Source organism: Triturus cristatus, chromosome 4_1 (assembly GCF_964204655.1).
Source record: "Triturus cristatus chromosome 4_1, aTriCri1.1, whole genome shotgun sequence".
Taxonomy (NCBI): domain Eukaryota; kingdom Metazoa; phylum Chordata; class Amphibia; order Caudata; family Salamandridae; genus Triturus; species Triturus cristatus.
Window position 1 is genome coordinate 1,292,535,212 of NC_140585.1, and position 12,591 is coordinate 1,292,547,802.

General features: G+C 45.2%; 1 protein-coding gene across 1 annotated transcript in view; it reads right to left on the reverse strand.

The window, feature by feature from the left end:
- Window positions 1-12,591, reverse strand: part of LOC146856607 (mucin-5B-like) — a 50,905-nt gene that overhangs the window by 11,436 nt on the left and 26,878 nt on the right. Inside the window, 1 exon segment of the mRNA XM_085651278.1 lies at window positions 5,674-5,680. Coding sequence (XP_085507404.1) covers window positions 5,674-5,680 — 7 coding nt within the window.

A 12,591-nucleotide genomic window follows, 5' to 3' on the forward strand; every position in this document is an offset into this window, starting at 1 on the left:
GCTTAGCATCAACATTCGGAGGAAACAAACGCATAAGTGGGGATTCAGCATTTAGAAAAGGACGGTTATTCAAAATCAATAGCGCTTGAGGCAAAAAGTCTCGCCAATTCTTATACTTGTCATCTGTTAATTTGCGTAATTGATCTTTTAGCAAGCCATTCAACCTCTCCACAAGACCCGAGGCCTGTGGATAATATGGTATATGAAACACCCATTCAATATTGTTTTCCACACAGAATTCCTGTACCAATCTTCCACAAAAATGGGATGCATTATCAGATTGAATTTGAAATGGCACACCATAATACATCATAATCAATTCCAATGTTTTAATAGTATTCAGTTGGGTAGCTTGTTTACAGGGAAGGGCCACCAGCAGGCCACTGTATGTATCAACAATAGTGCAAACATATTGACAATTCCTACTCATAGGAAGTGGACCGATGTAATCAATCTGCCAAATTTGAGCGGGCAATTTCCCGCGATGTAAATGACCTTTAACAATTTGGGGCACTTTGCGCTGCCTGATATGCTGACAAATGGGACAATGTAGAATAACATTTTTGATTAAATCTAGGGGAATATAAATTCCTCGATCAGCAGCCCACCTGCTAGTGGCTTTCTCTCCAAAGTGTCCTGCTTTCTGGTGGGCCCATTTCGCCAATCCCGCAATATCAGAATCTTGCCTGTCCACCACTGCCTCAGCAATTTTAGATTTCTCATCTGCAATGTTATGAAAGAATTTGTCAAGAGAGTCTATCGGGGTATGAGCATCCACATGGAAGATTGTAACAGTACTCTGTGGGAGCATTTCCCAAATCTCCTGCCATAATTCTTTTCCCCACAGTTCTTTTGAATGCAATTTCCAACTATGGGAATGCCAAGTCGGTAACCAAACTGCCAGTCCATTGGCAGTAGACCAAGAATCGGTGAAAATATGACATGTGCCAGGTAACTCTTGTTTCAGAACTTGATAAACAGCATAGAGTTCAGCAAATTGACTGCTCTTACCCTCACCAGTTGTACTCAGCAATTTTTGTGTGATCGCATTATAGGACACCGCCTTCCAATGCCGTTTCGTCCCTATGAACCTTGCTGAACCATCCGTAAACCAGACATGGTTTCTGTCCTCAGCGGACAAATCATCAAAAGGTCTACCCCACTTAACAGGAGACTCCTGTACTAAAGGTACGGAACATTCACTCTCAGTCTCAGTCGATGGCGCCCGCGCCACCTGCTCATGCAAAGATGCAACTCCTTTTTGTCCCACACGTGCCCTGTCTTGTATATACCATTTCCACTTAATCACACTCGCCTCTTGAGCGTGTCCAATTCGGTGAGTTTTCGGCGAACTCATAACCCACTGCATGATAGGAATTTCAGGTCGCAAAACTATATCATGTCCCAAAGTCAATTGCTCGGTATCCACCAGAGCCCAATAACATGCAAGTAACTGTTTCTCAAAAGGTGTATAACGCTCACCAGCATCAGGTAACTTTTTGGTCCAGAAACCTAACGGTACTCTACTCTTGCCTTGTTTCTGCCACAAACTCCAATTCGCATAAAGACCTTGTACAGACACATTCAAATCCACATCACCATCACGTACAGGCCATAAATCCAGAGCATGCTGAATTGCTTCTTTTGCCAGACTGAACGCATCTTGCTGTGGTTTATCCCATTCAAATGCATTCTTTTTACGAGTGACACGGTACAAAGGGGCCAATATTTGACTCAAATGAGGAATATGCTGACGCCAAAAACCAAACAAACCAATGAAGCTTTGGGCTTCTTTCCTATTCCTCGGAACTGCAAAATCAAGAATTTTCTGTTTAACCTGAGGGATCACTTCTCGGTGCCCCTCATGCCAATTAATACCCAAAAATTTCACAGCCTGGGACGGACCTTGTAATTTATCCGGGTTGATTTCCCAACCTTTCTCACGCAGGCACTCAATGACTCTGTCCAATTGGGTCTGAACTTCCTCTTGTGTTTCGCCTTGGATCAAAATATCATCAATATAGTGACATATCTGAATTTGCGGATGAACCGGTACCTCAGCCAAATGCTCTGCCACCAGCCGGTGACATATCGTAGGACTATGCACATAGCCCTGAGGAAGACTTCTAAACGTCATCTGACGCCCGTTCCACGTAAAACTGAATTGTTCCTGACACTCAGGTGCAATCGGAATCGAAAAGAAAGCATTAGCAATATCAATGGACGCATACCATGTACCTGGATGTTTTTGGATTCTTTCAATTAGGGTAATAACATCCGGTACTGCAACAGTCAAAGAGGGTGTGTGTCTATTCAATTCTCGATAATCAACAGTCATGCGCCAAGAATTATCACTCTTACGTACAGGCCAAACAGGATTATTCCAAGCAGAAGTAACTGGGGTTATAACTCCTGCATCCACCAACTCCTGAATAGTGGTACTAATCTCTTCATGACCACCTGGAATACGATACTGCTTCTGACAAACCACTTTTGTCGCCTGGGGAACTTTTATGGGGGGCATTCTTAAACGACCAACCCGTACAGGCCTGGACGATATATAATGTTTATTTCCAAATTGGTAACATCCATCCTCTAAGTGCAGAGTCATTCCTTTCAAAATATCAATTCCAATTATGAATTCTAAGAGTGGCACCACTAATACAGAGTATTCTTTTCTAGGAATTCTACCTATTCTCATTTCAAGTGAAGTTTGAACTGCGGGAGTTTCCTTTCCACCTAATCCGGTAATTGTAAAAGGCTGACCCTTAAACTTCTTTGATTTTCCATGAATAAGAGTGGCCTCCGCTCCTGTATCTACCAATGCTCGGGCCCTTTGGATATTACGATGTCTCGAATAAATATCAATATCTACATAGGGTCTATTATCTCTGTGAGCCCATCTGTGTACTGGAGCTTGACCTATTTCCTAGTCATTTTTACTGCATTCTGTGTACCAGGATAAATCAGGATAAAGACTCTCACGTTTCTTAGGTATCGATACCTCCTGTTCATATCCATCTCCATTACGAAATGGATTCCTGTCCTCTGCATTGTACTGCGGGTTTCGATCGGCCAATCTGTGTCGGTCCTCTCTCCTTCAAAAAAGACTTGAGTGAAAAAATGACCCCAGACGAAATGACCAAAACTCTCGAGGATATTAATAATCAACTAGATAAATATCAAAAAGAAATCAACGAAAGGAAACTACGCAAGTTTAAGAGAGACACTGTTGATTATAAACTGGGAGAGGTGTACACATGGGCCGAAGTGTACGCTACACGCAGGCAACAAAGACCGTACAACCGATCTACAGACGGCGAAACAACTTCATCTGATGACTCACAAACACAACCCAGAAGACCCACACCTAAACAAACTAGTGGCCCAAGAGATATTCAACCATCTACCTCTACAGACATTTCTAATGAACCGATTCCTTTTTTAGGAAGAGGCTCATCCATACGAGACGAACCAGGAGGTCTCAACGCAAGAACCGAGGACACACCCATAGCAACAAGGAGCCAGAGAACTTAGTCATCAACATCTCAAACAAGACTCTAACTCCTCAACAAATCCAAACATTACAAAAAGGGACTTCTTTTGTACCAACGTACAACACGAATAATTTGGAAACTCAAGTATGTTTGTTCAAATTCATGCGTAACCTTCGACTAAAGCATTTCTTTACTAACGTTATTGAACCTACAACAACCCAAGATAAAGGAACACTCATGGATTTACGCCCCAAAAGTAAATTCATGGCTCCAACAAGTCACAAAGTTCTGGATAACTTCGAACTAATAGTAGGAAAAGAGTTAACCAACTTATTTGTGGAAAAACAATCGAAATCCAGCAACTTGTCTTTAAGTGAACGAAATATCATCAAACAACTATCAATGGACAATGACATCACATTTTGCAAGGCGGACAAAGGCGGCGCTCTTGTTATATTGGACACTTCATTCTACACAGAAAACGTGGAAACCCACGTAAGCGACCAAAATACCTACCTAAGGTTGACGTCAGACCCCACAACGGAATTTTCCCTCATTCTTTTGACCATCATCAATAAAGCACTACACTTAGGCACCATCAATGACAGAGACAAACGTTTTCTTATTACAGAAAACCCCAATGTTCCGTACCTATACATGATACCGAAGATTCATAAAAACCTGGAAAAACCGCCATTCAGACCCATCGTCAGCACCAGAAATTCTATCCACGAACCTATTGGCAAATACATTGACAAACATTTGCAACCTCTCGTTCAATCAATGTCTACATATTTGAAGGACACCACTGACTTTCTTACCAAACTTAATCACCTAAGGGTTCAAGATTACGATCAGCTTCTTCTATGTACCATAGACGTCAAGTCTTTGTACACTTCCATCCCGCACAATTTAGGGATACAGGCAATTGAATCTTTTTTGATCGACACCGACATGGAGGAAGACTTGAAAGTTTTTCTACTCGAACTCATACATTTCACCTTATACCACAGCTACTTTACGTGGAACAACAACTACTACATACAACTCTCCGGAACATCCATGGGGAATTGTGCTGCTCCAGCATACGCTAATCTGTTTATGCATCGCTTTGAGCTGGATTACATCTTAACCCAAGAATCTTGGTCTAAAAATTTATTGATGTTTCACAGATACATTGATGACATCTTCCTAATTTGGAAAGGTACCCAGACGGAATTACTAACACAGATAACACAACTCAATACCATCAATGAACGTATTCAATTCACCCATGAAACTGATTGTAACCACATTACTTTTCTGGATGTTGATATCACTATACGCAATAACCAACTAATCACATCAGTATTTACCAAATCTACTGACCGCAACAACCTATTACACTTTTCGAGTTTTCATCAAAAATCATTGAAAAAACATCTTCCATATTCCCAACTACTGAGAATTAAACGTATTTCATCTACGGAAGAGATTTATCAAGAACAGAGCCGCTTACTGATTAACAAATTCAAGAGGAGAGCTTACCCTGATCCCATCTTACAAGAAGCTGTCAAGAGAGCAGAAACAAAAAACCGTGTAGATCTATTACAAACACAAATTCCCAAAGCCACAAAAGATGCACGATCAGTCTATGTGTCTAAATTCTCCAAACAAAGCCATAAAATCAAAACAACCATTTGCAAATTTTGGCCACTTTTACAATCTGAACCTGATTTCAAAGGCATTTTTGATGAATTACCAATTTTCGCTTACCAAAGAACACACAATTTACAGCAACTTCTAAACAAGAGCCCTCCGGATTCCGAGACAATACACAAAGGAACCATCCCTTGTTTAAATTGTGGTGGCTGCAACAACACCATTAAGGGTACGACACTCATGCATCCCTCTAAAGGAACTCCCATTAAACTCAGAGTTACAGCCACTTGTGACAGCACCAACATTGTGTATCTACTGAAATGCCCATGCGGACTCCCGTACGTGGGCAAAACGGAAAGAAAAATGAAAACCAGGCTCATTGAGCACAAAAGTAATATACGAACTAAGAACATGAAATCCGCTGTTGCAAGACATTTTACGGAAAACAATCATAATTGCAGTCAATTGAGATTTTTGATCTTAGAACAAGTCAAAATCCAAAGAGGGAAAGACAATGGAGCTTTTCTGTTACAACGTGAACTCTTTTGGATAAATAGACTGAACTCTGTTTACCCGCATGGTCTTAATGAACGCTTCGAATTCAGTTGTTTTCTGTAATTATCTCATCATGGTATCATGTGTACATCTTTATTATTACGTTTCTTAATGATATTTCTTCCATCCATTATATGTTTTTTCATCCCTCTTATTTAATTATTGAAACTGTTTTTCTTTCCTTCAATATTTTTCTTTTCCTTTTTTTCCTGTTATTTTTCTCTTTTACCTTTCTTTGTTATTTTTCTATGTATTATCTTTTCAGCGTACATTTCTGGTTACTCTCATATGCACGCCAGTCTTTCTTCCAGCTTCTTTTACCACATGACTTGTTTTCGCGTTTCACTCGGTTCTCTACTTCCGGGTTCACGATATTAAGAACCGGGTCCTATGATGCATGTTTTCACCCATTTGGAAGAGGTTTCGACACACCCACATCCACGGCGCCATTCAGGTAATCCAAACCGGTTGTTTCCTACACCATTCTAAACTTTTCCCACCCTTTGAATACCACGCTCGGTTTAATATCACGGGTTTTAAATCAAAGTGTCGGTCCTCTCTCCTTCTCAACTCAGGGGATTGATCCCTATCATCTCTACGTCTGCTGTTAACATAATCATCTCTCCCCCTTCCTCTTTCCCCCTCTCTCTCTCCGTCTCTCTCACGACGGGGGGACAAATCACGTACAGAACGTCGGTCATCACGACGATCAGAGCGCCCACGGCGGTCGTCATCACCGCTACCGTCAGAAAAACCACGATCACACTCAGTCGTCCGAACACGCCGGGCACCCTCCTTTCGATCCAAGCCACGTTTGCGAAACATTTCCCACAAACGAGCAGTAGTCTCACCGTCAATGTCCTCCTTCCGCACACCATCGGCCACAAGACCAAAAAAGATATCACGTCTAGTAAGTTTATTGTCACCAGGAGTACGAGTGTCAGGCCGGGACTGCCGTTCAGGTTTAAACCACTCACCCAACTCACCGAGTTGGCGTACCGATTCCAGCACCGTAGATAACACGTTACCAGTCTGATTAATCAATAAAGTCATCATGACCTGCTTATAGGCAACAGGGGAAGAACGAATGATACGATTCCTCACAGAAGATGTCAACAAACCATCAAGCAACCTGTCAGCAGTACCCAGAAAAATTGCCGTTTTCATCACCTCCTCTTTGAGACGTTGTGCAGCGTCGCGCAAAGTATACCACGGTTTGTCATTCACAGGCCAGTCAGACTCAGTAGGATATTTTTGATTACAACCCTCAGTCGCCAATTGAAGCAAAGAAATTTGACCACCACCATTAAAGTTACGAAAATGATCTTGTACAGTAGAATCCGAACTCAAGGAGCAAAACTTCAAACAATCGCCATTATCCAACATAATGCCAGCAGCGCCCAGTTCATAAAGGCGCACCATCCATGTGAGTAAGGTCTCACCAGCTCGCTGCCGAAATCGCTGCAAAATATCACTAATTTCTTGTTGAGTAAAATCCTCCAAAGAGTCTAAAGAAATACCATTCGGAGCATTGGGAGCCTGCTGCAACTTCCGTCGAAAAACTGGATGCACCGAGACCGCGGGACGAGCATCACAAGGAGCTCGATCAGTATACGTAGAGGAACAATCAGTGCAAGAAGTATCGACCCTACTCGAAGGACGAGCGCAATCACGGGGTGCACCATCAGAGGTGCGAGAAGCAGACTTACAATCACGGCCGGAGCGAGAGGACTCGCGCTTGGCAGACTCCTCACCCGAGGAACAAGAATCACTAGAGTTCCAGATATTACCATCCCATTCATCAGGATTCCAATCTAGTCCGGCTTTCGCCACGACCAGACGCACCTTTCGCGTCGAAACCCGACCACGCCGATTCTTGTATTTATAACGAGCAATGCGCACAGCCGCCCTCTCGGCAATAGTTTGGTAAGTCTCAAGTTTGTCAGCAAGCAACTTATTTTGACACCGCAACAAAGTATGAGCATTCTGAATCTCAACAAAGTTTGCTTCCACATCCTTATGCGATTTCTGTAACTTCAACAACCTCTCATGCAGAATCCTGTACGCAGACAGAACAATCCAACCCCTGCGCCCCAAAACGGGAAGCTCATCACCCTTAGATACCGGCGCCTTCTGTAAACAAGTAATCACATTAGCCGGCTCCACCAGCTCCAAAAAAGAATTCCAATTCTCACTCAAACCAGTAGAATCAGCCCACTCACGGGCTAAGGCTTCATACGTCGTTGAATCCCATCCGGGAATATCAACGGGCAACTTAAAAGTAGATTTCGACTTTCTAGAAAACATCTTGGAAAAGAAAGAAGAAAAGAAAGAAAAAGAAAAGAAAGAAGAAGAAAAACTATACACACAAGTATACCACAAATAATATACAAACAAAACCACGCACGCGCCGAAAGCAAACACAATACAACCACAACGCACACAGGTTTCGTAAACGGTTCGTGACGCCAAATGTTCTGCTTGGGTTTTCGGATCAGATAGAACCCGTTCATCAGAGCCTCACTAACCCAGCCAGAACGTTACCCCCTCCCTAGGGCCTGTTTACAATAGGTAACCACATATATATATACCACCTAAGGACAGGGAATTCCTACTATACATACCAAGACCTCTTATAATCGGCGGCCTCGCGATCCCATACGAATCCAGACCTCTCTACCCAGACGGCAGTCTCAGCACAAATGGCGGCCTCGCGATCCCATACGAATCCAGACCTCTCTACCCAGACGGCAGTCTCAGCACAAATGGCGGCCTCGCGATCCCATACGAATCCAGACCTATCTACCCAGACGGCAGTATCAGCACAATCGGCGGCCTCGCGATCCCATACGGATCCAGACCTCTCTGCCCATACGACAGTATCAGCACAATCGGCGGCCTCGCGATCCCATACGGATCCAGACCTCTCTACCCAGACGGCAGTATCAGCATAATCGGCGGCCTCGCGATCCCATACGGATCCAGACCTCTCTGCCCATACGACAGTATCAGCACAATCGGCGGCCTCGCGATCCCATACGGATCCAGACCTCTCTACCCAGACGGCAGTATCAGCACAAGTGGCGGCCTCGCGATCCCATACGAATCCAGACCTCTCTACCCAGACGGCAGTCTCAGCACAATCGGCGGCCTCGCGATCCCATACGAATCCAGACCTATCTACCCAGACGGCAGTATCAGCACAATCGGCGGCCTCGCGATCCCATACGAATCCAGACCTCTCTACCCAGACGGCAGTCTCAGCACAAGTGGCGGCCTCGCGATCCCATACGAATCCAGACCTCTCTACCCAGACGGCAGTATCAGCACAATCGGCGGCCTCGCGATCCCATACGGATCCAGACCTCTCTGCCCATACGACAGTATCAGCACAATCGGCGGCCTCGCGATCCCATACGGATCCAGACCTCTCTACCCAGACGGCAGTATCAGCACAATCGGCGGCCTCGCGATCCCATACGGATCCAGACCTCTCTACCCAGACGGCAGTATCAGCACAATCGGCGGCCTCGCGATCCCATACGGATCCAGACCTCTCTACCCAGACGGCAGTCTCAGCATAAGTTCATCCTATGATCACCATAACATACAGGAAGGGAATCAGTCTCACTATTCATCAGATCACACAAGGACTGCCAGTTCAAGCATAGCCTGTTCTCTGGTTCGAGGGGCTCCTCTCTCCCTTATTCAGTTACCACTTACCTGATCAGGGTTAACATCTGTTCATGTAGCCGCAGCTGACTAGAAAAATAGGCTACCCTCTCATACAAGAACACGCAGCATCTGTTGGTTCACTACAAACTGGGTACTTTATTACTCATTACATACGCAATCACATAACATTACAATATAACACATAACCTGCAAAGAAAAGTGAAAGATTAAGTTGTACACTCTAATAAGAAAAGGGTCGACATCACCTTAGTAGTGTGTAGCCTGCACTCAATGGTCATCTAGGTTCCCTTCTCGTCTGTGCCTCGGCTCGCCTGGAAGTCACACCTCCGCAGTCACGGATCTGTTCCCTTCACCCTTCTCCGAGTCACTGGGACCTCTTCCTCATCGGCTACTCCCTCCTCTCTGGCTATTCTGCTAGAAGAGTATCTGTCTCTCGGTTTTTCTCCGCCTTCAAGATGGCATCTGTCTTCCCTAGAATAAGTAGTAGCTTTACTGCTAACGGCTAGATGCCGCCTACGGACTGAACATGTAACTGCCTCAGACTTTCACTAATATAGAGGTGCGTTTCCTCATGGAAAATTCCGGCCCGTAACCTGCCGCCCACCAAATTCTTGTACCTCCCCGTACCAATGACACTTTCCCAGCCGGCCGGCCTGATGTAGTGTCTTCGGCATGAAGAAAAATACAATCCTTCGATAAGGGCCGGCCTGAACCGGTTCTCTCCAAGCGAATAACACCTCATAACTAAAACATTACATTTGACCTAGAAGCATCCCAAGCTGCCGGAGCAGAAAGAAAGATGGAGTCTCTCCCGTTTGAGGCCTACCAGGCCTGAATTCAGCACGGCTCCATGAAATACCCTCTCTACAGGACAGGTTATCCCTAATACTAACGAATCTATCCCCTAGGCTATGTGTGCAAGCCCTGATCTATAGGGAAGAGCACAGGAGCATGTCGAAGTGCCTAGTAAATAGGCTCCATTCACTACTCTAACCCTTAGACTTGAATGGTAAGAGACTGAAGTCACATTCAATCACCCTTCAACACAAGAAGGCCGGGAAAATCGAGCAGAACACCTCCTCCCCCAGGATGGGAAGGGTTCACGAAGAAGAGACTTCAAAGGCCAGCCGCCTTTGTGAGCCTCTCCAGACCATTTGCTGCTTTCAGCAACTGGTCCCCACTGGTTCTACCCCCCACTTTGGGTGGGAGAACCGGCGGGAAAAACAAGTGAGGAAAAGAGATGAGCCCACCTCTGCCAACTCCACCCCTCAGGTGGGGGAGGCGAGGTGAAGCACAACCTCGAGTCCCCATCATCTTGAGGAAGGGGGACTCAGCCAACCAGGGACAGGCTCCTGCCCCCCTCCCACTGGAGAGTGGCTGAATAGGGGGTGTACTCACACCCAGGAAGGGTCTCATTGGTCCCTACCCTTTACCTACCTGTAACACCCCTAAATTTAGTATTTTGGGGCCCCATGAACCTTCCTTCCTCAGATCCAGCAACAACAATAAAAAAGGTTTTGCAGAATGATGAAGACCTGTGCAGAGCTAACAAGAGGACGACGCCCACTGACTTGGCCCCAGCCCTACAGGCCTGTCTCCCCTCGAACCTACTCCTGCGAAATCCCGGCGTGTCCAGCAGCCAGCAACCTCACAAACCCCGGAGGACCTGCATGCCTTCACTTTCCAGACTGTTTCTCCCGTGAACACCGGACGTGTTTAAACTGCAGCTTCTGGTGCCAGCCAGGAACTCCGAATCCAGCCCACTCTGCACCCGCCAAACCCAGCCTGAGCTCGAGTGGAAAAACACCACGAGGAGGTCCCTCAGCTATCCTGACCCAAGACCTGACACCCCCTGGCCTGCCTCAAGCCTCCTGACGACGCCTGCAGCCTCAATCCAGAGGACCCCCCTGCCGCGACCAGAGCGGGAAAGAAAAGACACCCCTGCACTGATGCCCCACGGCCTTGTGTGCCCAAACCAACGGTGCCTAATCAACGCTCAACATCCCAACTTACCCCTTGAAGTGGTAGTCGCTCCTGGAAGATCCTCGTCCCCGAGCCTGCAGTGTTTCTTTGTCCCTAGAAATCTCCATTGAAATCAACAGGGCACCCGACCTCAAAACAGCACCCTGCACGTGACCGCCCTAGTGCCGTTGAGGGTGCACCTTTGGTGCTACTTTGGTCCCCAACTTGCCCTGAGCTGCTAAACCCTGGGAGCTTTGCTCCCACAACCCCATGGCCTGCTTTCCAGCAGCCACCAACCGGAGTCCCCCTATCCTCCATAGGATAACATTGGGCCTCAACACTCTGCACCCGGCCGCCCTAGTGCAGCTGAGGGTACAACAACAGTGCATCACTGACCCTGGGAAACCCCTGAGTCTAACCCCAGAACCCCAACTCCAAAGACCGAGTAGTTACCTCGAAACCGATAACCTGTTTTTCCTCATGGGATAACATTGACACTTTTCCTCCCGAAAAGTTTCTATCAACTTTTGAAAACTAAGAATATTCTTTAAAAATCGCACAAATAACCAAAACGCATTTTCTCAACTGTTTTCAGGAAATGTGCCAGTGCTGAATCTAGGTATCCAGCACTGAGTAGGAAAAGTAACGTAAAAGTAACTTATCTGTGAATTGAATTTCCTTCCATAGGATAACTTTGGTGGTTCTCTGTGAAAAAGTTTCTAAGTGTCAACTTTTTAAATACAAGAATATTCTTTAAAATACGTACATCTAACTAAAACACATTTTCTCAACTGTTTTCAGGATATGTCCCAGTGCTGAATCTAGGATCCAGCACTGTGTTAGAAAAAGTAATCCGAAAAGTAACTTACCTGCAATTTATTGAAAAAGCTTTTTCATTCCAATGTACTGTATTTGCTAAGTGTTGCATACTACTGCTCATCTGTAAATCAAACAAAGTACAATTTCGATTGCATTTTCAAATTGTTCTATATCCAGTAACTTATTACTGAAAAGTATTTAATGCTTACCTGTACCAGGCTTGCATAGTTCTAAAAATAAACACCAGTATTTTATACAAACACAATTGGCCTAGAGTTCAGTTCTTGAGTGTGTGAATTCATTTGCTGGCTGAGTGGGTACATCAAATGCTTAACACTGTCCTCTGATACTGCCTTACCGCTCGACCAAGCTACCACTATTAGAGAGTAAGGTTCTATCTAACTTTAACCTCTACCTACCT